At 44.0% G+C, this 19510-nt stretch overlaps 1 protein-coding gene and 1 pseudogene across 3 annotated transcripts in view; one reads left to right on the top strand and one right to left on the bottom strand.

Moving 5' to 3' along the window:
• LOC144603231 (class I histocompatibility antigen, F10 alpha chain-like) overlaps positions 1-19510 on the top strand; it is a 1654937-nt pseudogene that overhangs the window by 1469397 nt on the left and 166030 nt on the right. The window lies entirely within an intron of this gene.
• The window catches only part of LOC144603226 (nuclear factor 7, ovary-like), a 34105-nt gene continuing 23479 nt past the window's right edge, over positions 8885-19510 (bottom strand). Inside the window, exon 6 of one of the 2 annotated variants that reach the window (XM_078416426.1) lies at positions 8885-9408. In XM_078416426.1, coding sequence (XP_078272552.1) covers positions 8885-9408 — 524 coding nt within the window. Of the gene's footprint in view, positions 9409-15976; positions 17877-19510 lie in introns of those variants that run through there. The other variant, XM_078416425.1, reaches the window with a different exon arrangement.

The following is a 19510-nucleotide window of genomic DNA, read 5'->3' as shown; positions in this document are numbered from 1 at the left end:
TTCCATCCAGAGCGGGCATGTTGGGCAGGACTCTTCGTGGAATAAAATGTTATCCCAATGTTCAAATTATTGTAACTTGCTAGCCCCGATATATTTCCCATGTAGCGCGCTCGCAACACCTGTTCAAGGCGAGTTCATGCGTGACGTATTTGTTCTTCTAACATCAATATCCGGCACATCCGTTTTGCCCCAAATCCATATGATCCACAACTTCAGTATCAACCTACATGCTTCCCCCTCTCTTTGTTGTGTAGTACGTGAATGTGCATTCACCCCCCCTCCAGCGTGTGCCCTCTCCATCCCTCCCCCTTCCCGTTTTACCCACGAGTCTGACTGTCCACGATTACATAATCTCTGTTTACATTGTTGTCACCTTCTCCCAGTTAACAATGATCAATTCTGCATTTTCCTTGCGCTCCATCCCCTTTGATGTCTCATTCTCACTCCTTACACCTCCTTGTCTCTGTGTCGCCCTCTCCCCTGACATTTAATCTGAAGAAGGGTCTCGACTCGAAACGTCACCAATCTCTTCTCTCCAGAGACGCTGCCTTTCCCGCTGAGTTTCTCCAGCATTTTGTGTCCAACTTTTATGTAAACCGCCATCCGCAGTTCCTTCCTGCACATTTCCATCTATATTTCTTCCTCCGGCTCCATATTTTTACGCCTCCTGTATCCTTAGCTCCTTCTTTCACACTTTCTCTCTTTTGATCTCTGGAATTTGTACCCATCCGAAATTCATTGTTGGTGCATTTACTGCGGGTGTCCGGATAACACGGCCGTTGTGTCCTGCTCCACGTTGCTCTGGGTAGCTAACGGTTCTCTACAACAGGTAGCTGCAACATTATATTCCTCGGTTTAAATGTACGCTCTAATGAAATAGAATGAAATAGAACGATTAAAATTGATTAATCTTTGCATCGACATCGATATTTTGAGATAAATAAATGCATTGTATTAAAATCACTGTGTCTGTAAACCTACCTTAGTTATTTTCGAATCCTGTGACAGGTAATCCGTTCTTGGGTCAGTAGTGGCTAAGTTTAAACGTTAACGAAAATGTGCGGGGAAAGTGCGGAAGAGTGTTTTGAATAGGGACAGGTCTGGATGTTGGGGGAAAGTACTTAATTGAGGCATTGTTCCTTAGATTATATGTCGAAATCAACACGCCTTATGATCAAAGTGCAGGATCAGCATTTCCCACTGAGGTTGAGAGATAAGGATGGCAATTGAAAGGGTCAGTGGGTGACGAATGGTGTTGTAAAAGCTCACGAAGGAAGATTGTCAGGTTTAAAAATGAGGCATTAGACGCGGCTTTGCAGGAACATAAAGCGAGTCGGAAACTCAAGCGGACAATTAGAGCGGCGAGAAGGGGCATGAAATGTATCGCCAGGCAGAATAAGGAACGTCCCATGATTTCTTACACGTCCGTTAGAACTAAGGGAATGGCGGAGGTGGGAATATTTAAAGATCAAGGAGGGATTTTTGCGTCGAATCGGATAATGTAGGTGAGGAAGTAAAGCAGTACTTTGCATCTGTATTCACCCAGGAGAAGGGCTTGGAGGATAGCAAGTGCAGAGAATACAAATATGGTAAGGCAGTTTATGATCGCGAAGGCGGTGGTGCGGAAGAAATACCTATTGAAAACCAAGGGAACTATTATCCGTTGAGCTTCTCATCAATGGCAAGGAAGCTATTGGAGGGAATTCTTCGAGACAGGAATTACTCTTATTTGAACGAGAATATGGTAATTAAGGTTAGTCAGCACCGCTTTGATCCAGGCGATTAAGGTGTAAATGCCCTGGTCGTATGGATTCGGAAACGTCTTATATTGAAGAGGCAGAGGGCTATGTTGGAATGTAGATTTTCTGGCTGATGCTCTGTGACAAGTGTAGTACCGCAGCGAACGGAGCTGGGACCTCTGCTGTTTGTGATATTTGTGATGATGACCACCATCGATTGTGCTTCCACCACCACCCTTGGCAGCGCGTCCCAGCCTTCCAGGAGCATAGAACATAGAACAGTGCAGTACATGAGATAGGCACATCGGTATGGAGGAAATAAAGGTACATGGAACACGAGCAGGCGGAGGACTAGATAGTAATAGAGTCGTAGAGTGATACAGGTCCTTCGGCCCAACTTGCCCACACCTGCCAACATGTCCCAGCTACATTATTCCCACCTGCCTGCGTTTAGACAATAGACAATAGATGCAGGAGTAGGCCATTCGGCCCTTGGAGCGACCACCGCCATTCAATATGATCATGGCTGAACATCTACAATCGGTACCCCGTTCCTGCCTTCTCTCCCATATCCCTTGACTCCGCTGTCTCTAAGAAATCTATCTAACTCTCTCATGAAAGCATCCAGAGAATTGGCCTCCACTGCCGTCTGTGGCAGAGAATTCCACAGATTCACAAGTCTCTGAATGAAAAAGTTTTTCATCGTCTCCGTTCTAAATGGCCTACCCCTTATTCTTAAACTGTGACCCCTGGTTCTGGACTCCCCACATCGGGAACATGTTTCCTGCCTCTAACGTGTCGAACCCCTTAATAATCTTCTATGTTTCTCAAAGATCCCCTCTCATCTTTCGAAATTCCCGTTAATAGAAGCCCAGTCGCTCCATTCTTTCAACATATGACAGTCCCGCCATCCCGGGAATTAACCTCGTGAACTTTGAGCCTCACCGCGGGGCCGTGGACTTAAAGTCTTGCACTGTCCAGTGCTTGAGCATCAGGCACATGAGCACATGCGCACACACACACACACACACACACACACACACACACACACACACTCACAAACACGAATCTACACACACAACCCCATGAAATTACAAGCATACACACTGACACGAATCTGCACATAAATACCCACTGACAGATACATCAACTGGAATGTAGACAGACAAACACATGCGGATATGACTATATGAACATATGCTCACACATACAAAGCCAAATCTACATGTGCACATACATAAACAAACACAATCTCTCTCTCTCTCTCTCTCTCTCTCTCTCTCTGAAACTTGCAATCAGTCCGCGATCTCCAAACACTAACTCCACTTCCCATTCCCATACACCCTTTCTGTCTTGGGCCTCTTCCACTGTCAGAGTGAGGTAACAAGCAAATTAGCGGAATAACATCTCATATATCGCTTGGGAAGCTTACACCCCAGTGGTTCCCAGCAACAGGTGAAATACCAGAATATTGAGAAGTTGTGCATTTATTCTAGAGGGTCTATCAGGTAAAACCTTGGAACTAACGGCCAGTGCTCTACGTAGGTGGTCAGAAAGTTATCGGAAATGATTCCGAGAGACAATATCGACCAACAGTTGGAAAAACAAGGACTGATTTGGGGTAGTCAGCGTGAGAGGGAAATCGGTGGTTGGCCCTGGTTTTGTTTTTCCACTTTTGCAGCGACTCCCTGCACATTATCCAGAGGCCAATTAACCTAAAATACGTACGTCTTTCGGATATGGGAGGGAACCGGATCACCCGGACAAAATCCTTGCTGAGGCAGCGTGAGTTATAAATGGAGTCAATGGAAGGGAGGTTGGTTTGTGTGATGGTCTGGGCTGCGTCCACAATTCACTGCAATTTCTTGCGGTCTTGGATGGAGCTGTTACCGGACCAAGCTGTGAAGCATCCTGATAAAACACTTGATATGGTGCATCTGTAGACGTTGTTGAGAGTTGTAGGTGACATGCCAAACATCCTAGGCCTTCTATGGAAGTTGAGGCGTTGGTGTGCTTTCTTGGTAGTTGTTTCAATATGGCTGGTCCAGAAGTTGGAATTAAAGGCAATTAAATACAACCTACACCTGTTGTAACTTCATGCTCCACTTGGAGTTCGCCTCTGACCACGGTATCCCTTCTCTTACTCGAGTTCTGCCGATTTGTAGTGCTATTTGTCTGTGCGTGTCCTTATCCTTCCCTTTTAATCTTTTTTCAAATTAGGTTTCCTGCGATCACAGCACCTTTCTAAATCAGTTATACCATCCCTCTGCAGTGTGGGAACCTTCCTCCGAGCACACGGGAGTTTGCTTTAATGACCCTGCACTGGTCCCATCCTTTCCAGCCATGCAGTAATCTGAAACAATTAATTCAGCGCCATTTCTCAAATTACACTCCAGCTATTCCCCATTTCTACCCACACAGTCTGCCGTGTGCCATCGGCGTCAAATCAGTGAGAAATCACTTCATTATCCAGTCTCCCTAGCATGTGCCAGCAAAACAACATTGTTCAGTTCAGTTTAGTTTATTGTCTCGCTCACCGAAGTTGAGTGAAAAGCTTTTGTTGTGTGCTAACCAGTCAGTGGAAAGACAAGACATGATTACAATCGAGCCATTTATAGTTTACAGATACATGATAAGGTAACAACGTTTAGTGCAATGTAAATCCAGTAACGTCCGATCAAAGATAGACTGAGGGTCACCAATGAGGTAGATAGTAGTTCAGGACCAAAGGTAATAGAGCAGAGCAAGATAGACCACTCGACCCTAAAAACCGTAGTAGGTCATGGCGCCAGTTTAGTCGGCAGAAACTTGCAGAAACATTTAAAAAGAAAAATAACAAAAATCTGTGAATTGATAGATGAGATATATTCTGCATTTTAATGGTATCATCACACATACTGTTCCCCCAAAACACTGATTACCCTGCGAAAGGCATCACGAAAGGCGGGTTTTGCTTACTAAAATGGCGGATGTCTCGCTCCTTTGCGTACTGCACTTCAGTATAGGCAATTTCGACGGAGTGGTTGATCTTGCTCCTCTAGTATCTTTGTTCAGGACTGCTCTCCAGTTGTGTTCGGATGATTCACTGCCTGATAACAGGGTAGAAACTGTTCCTGAATCTGGAGGTGTGCGTTTTCACACTTCTATAATAGTGCCCTTTCTACCCATGTCATTGGTGCCATTTGTTCTATTTGTCCATCCCAAAATTGATGCTGTCTCATGTCCTGATAAAGTTCTATCTGCCAGTGGTCCTCTCAACTTAGCAGCTGATCCACACACCTTTCTATCCTTCCATACTCTCTCCTTCACTATCTCGTAGCCACCAATTTCCACACCACCAGTAGGTCCACCAACGTTCACATCCAAGCCATTTATGTTACTAATGCAACAATGCTCCCACTGCCCCTTTGCAGTACTACGTTGATACTCCAGTCAGAGTAACTGCTCCAGCAATGTCTTACTTTGCTCCCCATAAAACCTCGGATAGATCTATTTATATTCACCGTTATATCCGATTCAATTGAAATTAGCTCCCTCTCAATTCAGGACTTTAATTCGAAAACCACACTTATCCTTTCTGATAACCATCTTTAAACATACAGAATTGTGGTCATTGTTCCCAAAGTGTTCCCAATTCACATCTCCACCACTTGCCCAATTCCCAACAAAGTGTGGAGTACTGATCTCTCGAAGGACTCTTTGTTTAATGACCATAAATGAATCTATTAAATTCTGCCCTATTTCAGCTCCTTGCACTAAAGCAAGCCCTCGCTATCAGAGAAGTGTAAAACCACTCACTACTATCACCCTAGTGCTTTTACACCGTTCTGCGATTTATGTACATATGTTCCTTCAAGTAGTGCTGAATATTGGGTGAGTTATAGCATAATCCGTGCATAATATTAGACTCAGGAAGCATTTAAGTTAGTGAAATACACACAAGCATCTCAAAAAAGGTACACAAAATACACATATAAAATAAGGTACATTTCAAACAACGCGCATGACCACCAAAATTAAAATCTTCTGTTCTCAGCATATCCCGAACTAAATCTTAATAATAGGCGACACGGTGGCGCAGCGGTAGAGTAGCTGCCTAACAGTGAATGCAGCGCCAGATACCCGGGTTCGATCCCGACCACTGCTGTTTGTATGGAGTTTGTACGTTCTCCCCATGACCTGCATGGGTTTTCTCTGAGATCTTCGGCTTCGTCATGTTCGTCACAGACATTGCAGGCTGAAGGGCCTGTTCATGTGCTGTAGTGTAGTATGTACTAAGTCTAAGAAGCTGGTTGATTGTTCAGGAATATTTCCATCTTGCCCAATGTTTGTTCCAGGGAGAATGCCTTATTTCAAGCTTAGCGTGAATGGCAGTTAGTGGCCACACACTCATTTCACCCCTGGCCATCGGGAAGAAGTTACAGGAGCCTGAAAACTGCATCGTCCAGGTTCAGAAACAGCTTCTTCCCTGCAGCCATTCGAATTAAACACTACAACCTCAAATAAGCGCTGAAATACAGAGACTATTATTGTTACTATAGCACTATTATTGGAGCTTGTTTTGTGTGTACGTGTGTATGCGTGTATATATATATATGTATGTATTTGTGAGTATGTGTATATCTACACACACTGCACTTTTTATTTCTCTCGTTTATTACATTGCTTACAGTGTACTATGTTTACATATTCTGTTGTGCTGCTGCAAGAAAGAATTTCATTGTCATACCTGTATGTTCCAGATAGGACAATGTCTTGGCTCTTGACTCTCTGCTTATGGAGAATGAGAGCAGGTCTCCACATCAGCAGAGTTAATGAATTGAAGTAACTGCAATATACTCCTTGTTTTTCACCAATCACACTGCTTACCTAAGTGGGCTGTTAATTGATTTATTGCACAGATGCATCATGTAAACAGCCCCTTTAGCCCACTGTGTCCATGCCAACAGTCAGTTACACCACTTCTATGTTATCTCCCCTTCGTATCCATACACTACACAATAGGGGCCATTTTATTATCTACAAACTGCATGTCTTTAGAATATTTGAAGAAACCGGAGCACCGGAGGAAACCCACACAGTCACCGGGTGAACGTGCAACCTCCACACAGTCAGCACCCGAGGTCAGAGTTGATCCTGGGTCTCTGGCACTGGGAGGCAGAGGCTCCACCACCTGCACCACTGTGCAGCATCACACATTTTTTGTCCATTCATTTGTATATTCTGTAATCAGCATCTGATTTTGAATTTAACATCAAACCAGGAGAAATATCTTAACACATGAACTATAATTTTGAAAAAAAGGACAGAAATATAAGCTCTGTCGAAAGAAACAAAAAGAAAAATAGGTTTGCATAGTAACTATTTAATTAGCTTAAAACATGCAGCTTTGTTGACCTTTCTTTGCGCGGTAACAGATATGAAATGAATCAACATTTACTTTGGGTTATGGATATGAAAAATCAATTATTTATAAATTATTTATTCATAACTTTATAACATTTATAATGTTTACATTTACTTTGGGTTATGGATGTGAAGAATCGATTATTTATAAATGTTATGTACAGTTAAATTATGGTAAAGAAGAAACAACTAATTTTTGCAAGCAATTATCAATTAAAATTAACTGAAATGGAACAGGCAGTTCTAAAGAGGCATATATTTTGAATTGATTGTATTATAAAATGATTGTTACCAAACTTGAAAGCGACGAATGCAACTAATATTATGCAGTTATTGATAAATCTGTTCATAGTTTACGTTCAATTGATGTATAGTTCCTTCACATGCAGACATAGGTTTTTTGAATGACAAATGAAATAGTCACTTGGCAAGATTTTCAGTTAATTTTGTATCACATTCACCAAATTTGATAACATGAGCAAACGCAAGGGAGAAATTAATTTGTAGATTTATTTGCTCATGTCAAATTTCAAAGCCTTCCTTTGAAACTAATATGCTAACCTATGAGGAGGATTTTGTAGCCAGTTTAAAGTGGACATTTGGTAGGTTATCAGAATGAACTCAGAATTTACAAATGAAATATGGAGAAATGTGATGTTTCATTTAGTTTAGAGATACAACGTGTAAACAATCCATACCGATCACGATTAACCATACACTAATTCTATCCTACACACAATGGACAATTTAGAGGCCAACTTACAACCCTGCATGTCATTGAGATGTGGTAGGAAACTGGAGCATCCATGCGGTCATGGGGAGAGTGTACAAACTCCGTACAGACAGCACCCGTAGTCAGGATTGAACTTGGCTCTCTGGCGCTGTAAAGCAGCAACTCTACCACTGCGCCACTGTGCCGCCTGTGATTCATTTGGACAAAATGTAGTTTAAGTTGCAGGTGATTTATTGAATTGAATGATACAGCATGGAAACAGGCCCTTCGGCCCATAGAGTTCATGCCGACTTGTGATCACCCGTTCACATACGCTTTGGAACATAGTGACCACAATATCAAACGTTCTAAAAGTCTTCTTCACATTAACTTTTTATAATTGGCTTCAAAGCCTCTTCTAACTAGCCTGTGAAATCTCCTTCACATTAACTTCTTATAATTTGCTTAGAAACCTGTACATTTGCTGATATTTTATCAGCATTCCAGAATTTCGTATATATTTAAGTTGAGAAAAATAGGAATATGGGTAGTGAGGGCAAGTTTAACGCATCAGTATGTGGTAGAGATGTTTGGCTCAGGAATTTTGCAGATAGGGACATCGACTGTCGTTTGTTTGTTTGTTTGTTCCTGAACTACAGCCAAAACGTTACACGATAGCGTGACAATTTTAGGCCCACCTTACTCACCGTCGTCCCTTTGGTGCTAATGGAAGAAGTTTCATTGAAATCGGTGTATATTTTTAAAGTTATTCACATTTTAAAGTTTAAATCTATCTCCTCGGGAGGGAGGGGGAGGGGGAGGGGGTGGGGGAGAGGAGAGTGTGCTGCACCAATGCAGGAGAGATTTGGGCCCCAACAGGTCCACTTGGTCTTAGATATCTAAAGATGGAGTTTACAGGTCATTGTTGGAACGACTTATCAGACACTGATTAACACTGATAACCCCTGGAGTAGGGCAGTTTCAAGTGTCTCCCCATAAAGGTTGACCGCGCGTTCACCAAATAAACCTATATATGCAAGTGGACTATTTGCAATGAATCAATGTTGCAACCCGTTAAGAAGAAAGGATAGAGTTTCTCGGTGAAGTTGTCCGTGAAAGTGTACAGATGTGCCATGTCATTGGCATTGTACAGTGTCACCTGGCCAGCCTCATAGTTCAGGTAGACGCCCAATCTCTGGGGTTTGACTGGAACAGGGAGGGCAGTACGTGGTGAAGACATAGTGGTATATTCCTCTCCCAGACGCCACAATACCCAGGCTCCGGATTTCGGCTCCGGTGTGAACTCCGCTTTCCTCGGTACCGATACCTTTACCACTCCCACACTCCACATAGTGTTCCTTCCGACCTCTACCTCCCAGTAGTGGCTCCCAGTGTTGAAGCCCTGAGATGCCAGGACACCGTGCCACTGCACAAATCGCTCTGGTCTGTCAGGGACCATCTGTTTAGCACCGAGTCTGATGGCTGTCAGGTCACCGGACAGGATGAGTCTCGGATGCGCAGTGTTCGGATTCAGCTTCAGTTTGATCGGGACTGAAGGGGAGAAAAAAGTCTGCATGGTGAATTCACACGATTTGCCAATCAAACATTTTGACACATTGCTCCCCCTCTCCCCATTCGTAACAAGGACAGTGTCCCCCTTGTCCTCGCCTTCCACCCCATCAGCCATCGCATACAACATATAATCCTCCAACATTTTGCCACCTCCAACGGGATCCCACTGCTGGCCACATCTTCCCATCTCCACCCCTTTCTGCTTTCTGCAGAGACCGTTCCCTCCAAAACTCCCTGGTCAGCTCGTTCCTTCCCACCCAAACCACTCCCTCCCCAGGTACTTTCCCCTGCAACTGCAGGAGATGCAACACCTGTCCCTTTACCTCCCCCCTCGACTCCATCCAAGGACCAAAACAGTCTTTCAAGATAAGGCAGAGGTTCACCTGCACCTTTGAGGATGTAACTAGGATAATTGACAGGGGAGAGCCGGTGGATATAGTGTACCTTGACTTTCAGAAAGCCTTCGACAATGTCCCAGGTAGGAGATTAGTGGGCAAAATTAGAGCACATGGTATTGGGGGTAGGGTACTGACATGGATAGAACATTGGTTGGCAGACGGAAAGCAAAGAGTGGGGATAAATGGGTCCCTTTCAGAATGCCAGACTAGTGGGGTACCGCAAGGCTCGGTGCTGGGACCGCAGCTATTTACAATATACATTAATGACTTGGATGAAGGAATTAAAAGTACCATTAGCAAATTTGCAGATGATACAAAGCTGGGTGGCGGTGTGAACTGTGAGGAAGATGCTATGTGGTTGCAGGGTGACTTGGACAGGTTGTGTGAGTGGCCGGATGCATGGCAGATGCAGTTTAATGTGGATAAGTGTGAGGCTATCCACTTTGGTGGTAAGAATATGAAGGCAGATTATTATCTGAATGCTGTCAAGTTAGGAAAATGGGATGCACAATGAGATCTGGGTGTCCTAGTGCATCAGTCACTGAAAGGAAGCATGCAGGTACAGCAGGCAGTGAAGAAAGCCAATGGAATGTTGGCCTTCATAACAAGAGGAGTTAAGTATAGGAGCAAAGAGGTCCTTCTGCAGTTGTACAGGGCCCTAGTGAGACCGCACCTGGAGTACTGTGTGCAGTTTTGGTCTCCAAATTTGAGGAAGGATACACTTGCTATTGAGGGCGTGCAGCGTAGGTTTACTAGGTTAATTCCCAGAATGGCGGGACTGTCATATGTTGAAAGACTGGAGTGACTGGAATTTAGAAGGATGAGAGGGGATCTTATCGAAACATATAAGATTATTAAGGGGTTGGGCACGTTAGAGGCAGGAAACATATTCCCAATGTTGGGTGAAGTCCAGAACCAGGGGTTTAAGAATAAGGGGTAGGCCATTTAGAACGGAGATGAGGAGAAACCTTTTCAGTCAGTGAGTTGGAAATCTGTGGAATTCTCTGCCTCAGAAGGCAGTGGTGACCAATTCTCTGAATGCATTCAAGAGAGAGCTAGATAGAGCTCTTAAGGATAGCGGAGTCAGGGGGTATGGGGAGAAGGCAGGAACGGGGTACTGATTGAGAATGATCAGCCATGATCACATTGAATGGTGGTGCTGGCTCGAAGGGCCGAATGGCCTCCTCCTGCACCTATTGTCTATTGCATTTTTCGTGGTCATCTTAATATAGGCCAGATATTCCAAATTATTCCAAAATTCCAAATTATGAAATTATGAAATTCCAAATTATGAACTGAATTTAAATGACACAGTTTCCATCGTGTGATATGAAGCTGATAGCAATGCTTAAACTGATGGAAGGCAGAGATAAGGTAGACATTCACAACCTTTTTTCCCAGGGTGAAAATGTTGTGGACCACAGGACGTGGCTTTAAGGTGAGAGTGATGAAGTTAAAAAAATATGTACGGGGCATGTTTTTTTAACACAGAGGATGCCTGGAGCATGTTGCTGGATGAGATGGTGGAGGCAGACACCATAGTGTCTTTTAGAGAGGTGCATGGATATGCAGAGAATGGAGGTATAGGTTTCAGGTAGAGGAGATTAGTTTATCTTGGCTTCATTGTCGGCATGGACATTGTGGGCTAAAGGGTCTGCTCCTGCACTGTACTGAACTCTTTAAACTGTTAGTTCAGGCCCCAGGATTACCAGTCGTGTTACATATCTGGTGTATCGCTACTGAACCTGTGGGCTGGCCTGTCCCAAATGTGTAGGAAGGACATGCAGGGGCTAATTTACACTGAACATAGACACAAGAAGCTGGAGTAACTCAGTGGGTCAGGCAGCATCTCTGGATAAAAGGAATAGGTGACGTTTCAGGGCGAAACCTTTCTTCAGACTGGACCAAATGTGTCAATTTTTCCTCACAAAGAACACTAGCAGGCTGAGGACTAGAGAGTCAGAGTCGTAGAGTGATACAGGTCCTTCGGCCCAACTTGCCCACACCTGCCAACATGTCCAAGCTACATTATTTCCACCTGCCTGCGTTTAGACAATAGACAATAGACAATAGATGCAGGGGTAGGCCATTCGGCCCTTCGAACCACCACCGCCATTCAATATGATCATGGCTGAACATCTACAATCGGTACCCCGTTCCCGCCTTCTTTCCTATATCCCTTGACTCCGCTATCTTTAAGAGATCTATCTAACTCTCTCATGAAAGCATCCAAAGAATTGGCCTCCACTGCCGTCTGTGGCAGATAATTCCACAGATTCACAACTCTCTGGATGAAAAAGGTTTTCCTCATCTCCGTTCTAAATGGCCTACCCTTTATCCTTAAACTGTGACCCCTGGTTCTGGACTCCCCCACATCGGGAACATGTTTCCTGCCTCTAACGTGCCCAACCCCTTAATAATCTTCTATGTTTCTAAAAGATCCCCTCTCATCTTTCGAAATTCCAGTTAATAGAAGCCCAGTCGCTCCATTCTTTCAACATATGACAGTCTCGCCATCCCGGGAATTAACCTCGTGAACTTTGAGCCTCACCGCGGGGCCGTGGACATAAAGTCTTGCACTGTCCAGTGCGTGAGCATCAGGCACATGAGCACATGCGCACACACACACACACACACACACAAACACGAATCTACACACACAACCCCATGAAATTACAACATACACACTGACACGAATCTGCACATAAATACCCACTGACAGATACACGAACTGGAATGTAGACAGACAAACACATGCGAATATGACTATATGAACATATGCTCACACATACAAAGCCAAATCTACATGTGCACATATATAAACAAACACAATCTCTCTCTCCCTCTCTCCCTCTCCCCCTCTCCCTCTCTCCCTCTCTCTCTCTCTCTCTCTCTCTCTCTCTCTCTCTCCCTCTCCCTCTCTCTCTCTCTCTCTCTCTCTCTCTCTCTCGCTCGCTCTTTCCCCCTCTCTCGCGTGCCAAGGGAAGAAGACTTGCAATCAGTCGGCCTTGGAAACTTGCAATCAGCCCGCGATCTCCAAACACTAACTCCACTTCCCATTCCCGTACACCCTTTCTGTCTTGGGCCTCTTCCACTGTCAGAGTGAGGTAACAAGCAAATTAGCGGAATAACATCTCATATATCGCTTGGGAAGCTTACACCCCAGTGGTTCCCAGCAACAGGTGAAATACCAGAATATTGAGAAGTTGTGCATTTATTCTAGAGGGTCTATCAGGTAAAACCTTGGAACTAACGGCCAGTGCTCTACGTAGGTGGTCAGAAAGTTATCGGAAATGATTCCGAGAGACAATATCGACCGACAGTTGGAAAAACAAGGACTGATTAGGGGTAGTCAGCGTGAGAGGGAAATCGGTGGTTGGCCCTGGTTTTGTTTTTCCACTTTTGCAGCGACTCCCTGCACATTATCCAGAGGCCAATTAACCTAAAATACGTACGTCTTTCGGATATGGGAGGGAACCGGATCACCCGGACAAAATCCTTGCTGAGGCAGCGTGAGTTATAAATGGAGTCAATGGAAGGGAGGTTGGTTTGTGTGATGGTCTGGGCTGCGTCCACAATTCACTGCAATTTCTTGCGGTCTTGGATGGAGCTGTTACCGGACCAAGCTGTGAAGCATCCTGATAAAACACTTGATATGGTGCATCTGTAGACGTTGTTGAGAGTTGTAGGTGACATGCCAAACATCCTAGGCCTTCTATGGAAGTTGAGGCGTTGGTGTGCTTTCTTGGTAGTTGTTTCAATATGGCTGGTCCAGAAGTTGGAATTAAAGGCAATTAAATACAACCTACACCTGTTGTAACTTCATGCTCCACTTGGAGTTCGCCTCTGACCACGGTATCCCTTCTCTTACTCGAGTTCTGCCGATTTGTAGTGCTATTTGTCTGTGCGTGTCCTTATCCTTCCCTTTTAATCTTTTTTCAAATTAGGTTTCCTGCGATCACAGCACCTTTGTAAATCAGTTATACCATCCCTCTGCAGTGTGGGAACCTTCCTCCGAGCACACGGGAGTTTGCTTTAATGACCCTGCACTGGTCCCATCCTTTCCAGCCATGCAGTAAAGCTGGAGTGTAATTTGAGAAATGGCGCTGAATTAATTGTTTCAGATTACTCCGTTGATACTCCTGTCAGAGAAACAGCTCTAGCAATCTCTTCCTTTGCTCCCCATAAAACCTCGGATAGATCTATTTATATTCACCGTTATATCTGATTCAACTGAAATCAGCTCCCTCTTAATTCAGGACTTTAATTCAAAAACTACACTTATCCTTTCCGATAACCATCTTTAAACATACAGAATTGTGGTCATTGTTCCCAAAGTGTTCCCAATTGACATTTGGGACCACCTGCCCAATTCCCAACAAAGTGTGGAGTACTGATCTCTCGAAGGACTCTCTGTTTAATGACCATAAATGAATCTATTAAATTCTGCCCTATTTCAGCGCCTTGCACTAAAGCAAGCCCTCGCTATCAGAGAAGTGTAAAACCACTCACTACTATCACCCTAGTGCTTTTACACCGTTCTGCGATTTATGTACATATGTTCCTTCAAGTAGTGCTGAATATTGGATGAGTTATAGCATAATCCGTGCATAATATTAGACTCAGGAAGCATTTAAGTTAGTGAAATACACACAAGCATCTCAAAAAAGGTACACAAAATACACATATAAAATAAGGTACATTTCAAACAACGGGCATGACCACCAAAATTAAAATCTTCTTTTCTCAGCATATCCCGAACTAAATCTTAATAATAGGCGACACGGTGGCGCAGCGGTAGAATAGCTGCCTTATAGTGAATGCAGCGCCAGATACCCGGGTTCGATCCCGACTACGGGTGCTGTCTGTATGGAGTTTGTACGTTCTCCCCATGACATGCATGGGTTTTCTCCGAGTTCTTCGGCTTCGTCATGTCGTCACAGACATTGCAGGCTGAAGGGCCTGTTCATGTGCTGTAGTGTAGTATGTACTAAGTCTAAGAAGCTGGTTGATTGTTCAGGAATATTTCCATCTTGCTCAAAGTTTGTTCCAGGGAGAATGCCTTATTTCAAGCTTAGCGTGAATGGCAGTTAGTGGCCACACACTCATTTCACCCCCTGCCATCGGGAAGATGTTACAGGAGCCTGAAAACTGCATCGTCCAGGTTCAGGAACAGCCTCTTCCCTGCAGCCATTCGAATTAAACACTACAACCTCAAATAAGCGCTGATGTACAGAGACTATTATTGTTACTATAGCACTATTATTGGAGCTTTTTTGTGTGTACGTGTGTATGCGTGTATATATGTATGTATTTGTGAGTATGTGTATATCTACACAAACTGCACTTTTTATTTCTCTCGTTTATTACATTGCTTACAGTGTACTATGTTTACATATTCTGTTGTGCTGCTGCAAGAAAGAATTTCATTGTCATACCTGTATGTTCCAGATAGGACAATGTCTTGGCTCTCGACTCTCTGCTTATGGAGAATGAGAGCAGGTCTCCACATCAGCAGAGTTAATGAATTGAAGTAACTGCAATATACTCCTTGTTTTTCACCAATCACACTGCACACCTAAGTGGGCTGTTGATTAATTTATTGGACAGATGCATCATGGAAACAGCCCCTTTAGCCCACTGTGTCCATGCCAACCGCCAGTTACACTACTTCTATGTTATCTCCCCTTCGTATCCATACACTACACAATAAGGGCCATTTTATTATCTACAAACTGCATGTCTTTAGAATACTTGAAGAAACCGGAGGAAACCCACACAGTCACAGGGTGAACGTGCAACCTCCACACAGTCAGCACCCGAGGTCAGGGTTGATCCTGGGTCTCTGGCACTGGGAGGCAGAGGCTCCACCACCTGCACCACTGTGCAGCATCACACATTTTTGTCCATTAATTTGTATATTCTGTAATCAGCATCTGATTTTGAATTTAACATCAAACCAGGAGAAATATCTTAACACATGAACTATAATTTTGAAAAAAAGGACAGAAATTTAAGCTGTCGAAAGAAACAAAAAGAAAAATAGGTTTGCATAGTAACTATTTAATTAGCTTAAAACATGCAGCCTTGTTGACCTTTATTTGCGCGGTAACAGATGTGAAATGAATCAACATTTACTTTGGGTTATGGATGTGAAGAATCGATTATTTATAAATGTTATGTACAGTTAAATTATGGTAAAGAAGAAACAACTAATTTTTGCAAGCAATTATCAATTTAAATTAACTGAAATGGAACAGGCAGTTCTAAAGAGGCATATATTTTGAATTGATTGTATTATAAAATGATTGTTACCAAACTTGAAAGCGACGAATGCAACTAATATTATGCAGTTATTGATAAATCTGTTCATAGTTTACATTCAATTGATGTATAGTTCCTTCACGTGCAGACATAGGTTTTTTGAATGACAAATGAAACAGTCACTTGGCAAGATTTTCATTTAATTTTGCATCACAGTCACCAAATTTGATAACATGAGCAAACGCAAGGGAGAAATTAATTTGTAGATTTATTTGCTCATGTCAAATTTCAAAGCCTTCCTTTGAAACTAATATGCGAACCTACGAGGAGGATTTTGTAGCCAGTTTAAAGTGGTCATTTGGTAGGTTATCAGAATGAACTCTGAATTCACAAATGAAATATGGAGAAATGTGATGTTTAGTTTAGTTAAGACATACAGCGTGTAAACAATCCATACCGATCACGATCAACCATACACTAGTTCTATCCTACACACTAGGAACAATTTAGAGGCCAACTTACAACCCTGCATGTCACTGAGATTTGGTAGGAAACTGGTGCACCCGTGCGGTCACGGGGAGATTGTACAAACTCCATACACACAGCACTCTCTGGCGCTGTAAAGCAGCAACTCTACCACTGCGCCACTGTGCCACCAGTGATTCATTTGGACAAAATGTAGATTAAGGTGCAGGTGATTTATTGAATTGAATTGAATGATACAGCATGGAAACAGGCCCTTCGGCCCATAGAGTTCATGCCGACTTGTGATCACCCGTTCATGCAAGCTTAGGAACATAGTAACCACAATATCAAACGTTCTAAAAGGCTTCTTCACATTAACTTTTTATAATTGGCTTCAAAGCCTCTTCTAACTAGCCTGTGAAATCTCCTTCACATTAACTTCTTATAATTTGCTTAGAAACCTGTAGATTTGCTGATTTTTTATCAGCATTCCAGAATTTTGTGTATATTTAAATTGAGAAAAATAGGAATCAATGAAGATGGGTAAGCTCAGTGTTAATTGGCCAAAAAGATGGGTAGTGAGGGCAAGTTTAACGCATCAGAATGTGGTAGAGATGTTTGGCTCAGGAATGTTTGCAGATCGGGACATAGATATCTAAAGATGGAGTTTACAGGTGGAGACAATGTTGGAACGACTTACCAGCGTTGGACTCACTGATTAACACTGATAACCCCTGGAGTAGGGCAGTTTCAAGTGTCTCCCCATAAAGGTTGGCCGGGCGTTCACCACATAAACCTATATATGCAAGTGGACTATTTGCAATGAATCAATGTTGCAACCCGTTAAGAAGAAAGGATAGAGTTTCTCGGTGAACTTGTCCGTGAAAGTGTACAGATGTGACATGTAATCGGCATTGTACAGTGTCACCTGGCCAGCCTCATAGTTCAGGTAGACGCCCAATCTCTGGGGTTTGACTGGAACAGGGAGGGCAGTACGTGGTGAAGACATAGTGGTATATTCCTCTCCCAGACGCCACAATACCCAGGCTCCGGATTTCTGCTCCGGTGTGAACTCCACTTTCCTCGGTACCGATACCTTTACCACTCCCACACTCCACATAGTGTTCCTTCCGACCTCTACCTCCCAGTAGTGGCTCCCAGTGTTGAAGCCCTGAGAAGCCAGGACACCGTGCCACTGCACAAATCGCTCTGGTCTGTCAGGGACCATCTGTTTAGCACCGAGTCTGATGGCTGTCAGGTCACTGGACAGGATGAGTCTCGGATGCGCAGTGTTCGGATTCAGCTTCAGTTTGATCGGGACTGAAGGGGAGATAAAAGTCTGCATGGTGAATTCACACGATTTGCCAATCAAACATTTTGACACATTGCTCCCCCCTCTCCCCATTCGTAACAAGGACAGAGTCCCCCTTGTCCTCGCCTTCCACCCCATCAGCCATCGCATACAACATATAATCCTCCAACATTTTGCCACCTCCAACAGGATCCCACTGCTGGCCACATCTTCCCATCTCCACCCCTTTCTGCTTTCCGCAGAGACCGTTCCCTCCAAAACTCCCTGGTCAGTTCGTTCCTTCCCACCCAAACCACTCCCCCTCCCCAGGTACATTCCCCAGCAACTGCAGGAGATGCAACACCCGTCCATTTACCTCCCCCCTCGACTCCATCCAAGGACCCAAACAGTCTTTCCAGGTAAGGCAGAGGTTCACCTGCACCTCTGAGGATGTAACTAGGATAATTCACAGGGGAGAGCCGGTGGATATAGTGTACCTTGACTTTCAGAAAGCCTTCGACAAGGTCCCAGGTAGGAGATTAGTGGGCAAAATTAGAGCACATGGTATTGGGGGTAGGGTACTGACATGGATAGAAAATTGGTTGGCAGACAGAAAGCAAAGAGTGGGGATAAATGGGTCCCTTTCAGAATGGCAGGCCGTGACTAGTGGGGTACCGCAAGGCTCGGTGCTGGGACCGCAGCTATTTACAATATACATTAATGACTTGGATGAAGGAATTAAAAGTACCATTAGCAAATTTGCAGATGATACAAAGCTGGGTGGCGGTGTGAACTGTGAGGAAGATGCTATGTGGTTGCAGGGTGACTTGGACAGGTTGTGTGAGTGGCCGGATGCATGGCAGATGCAGTTTAATGTGGATAAGTGTGAGGTTATCCACTTTGGTGGTAAGAATATGAAGGCAGATTATTATCTGAATGCTGTCAAGTTAGGAAAATGGGACGCACAATGAGATCTGGGTGTCCTAGTGCATCAGTCACTGAAAGGAAGCATGCGGGTACAGCAGGCAGTGAAGAAAGCCAATGGAATGTTGGCCTTCATAACAAGAGGAGTTAAGTATAGGAGCAAAGAGGTCCTTCTGCAGTTGTACAGGGCCCTAGTGAGACCGCACCTGGAGTACTGTGTGCAGTTTTGGTCTCCAAATTTGAGGAAGGATACACTTGCTATTGAGGGCGTGCAGCGTAGGTTTACTAGGTTAATTCCCAGAATGGCGGGACTGTCATATGTTGAAAGACTGGAGTGACTAGGCTTGTATACACTGGAATTTAGAAGGATGAGAGGGGATCTTATCGAAGATTATTAAGGGGTTGGACACGTTAGAGGCAGGAAACATATTCCCAATGTTGGGTGAAGATGTTGGGTCCAGAACCAGGGGTTTAAGAATAAGGGGTAGGCCATTTAGAACGGAGATGAGGAAAAACCTTTTCAGTCAGTGAGTTGTAAATCTGTGGAATTCTCTGCCTCAGAAGGCAGTGGTGACCAATTCTCTGAATGCATTCAAGAGAGAGCTAGATAGAGCTCTTAAGGATAGCGGAGTCAGGGGGTATGGGGAGAAGGCAGGAACGGGGTACTGATTGAAAATGATCAGCCATGATCACATTGAACGTTGGTGCTGGCTCGAAGGGCAGAATGGCCTCCTCCTGC

Source organism: Rhinoraja longicauda, chromosome 19, assembly GCF_053455715.1.
Source record: "Rhinoraja longicauda isolate Sanriku21f chromosome 19, sRhiLon1.1, whole genome shotgun sequence".
Taxonomy (NCBI): domain Eukaryota; kingdom Metazoa; phylum Chordata; class Chondrichthyes; order Rajiformes; family Arhynchobatidae; genus Rhinoraja; species Rhinoraja longicauda.
Note: the sequence above shows the minus strand (reverse complement) of the source record. Positions and strands in the feature narration are given on the sequence as shown.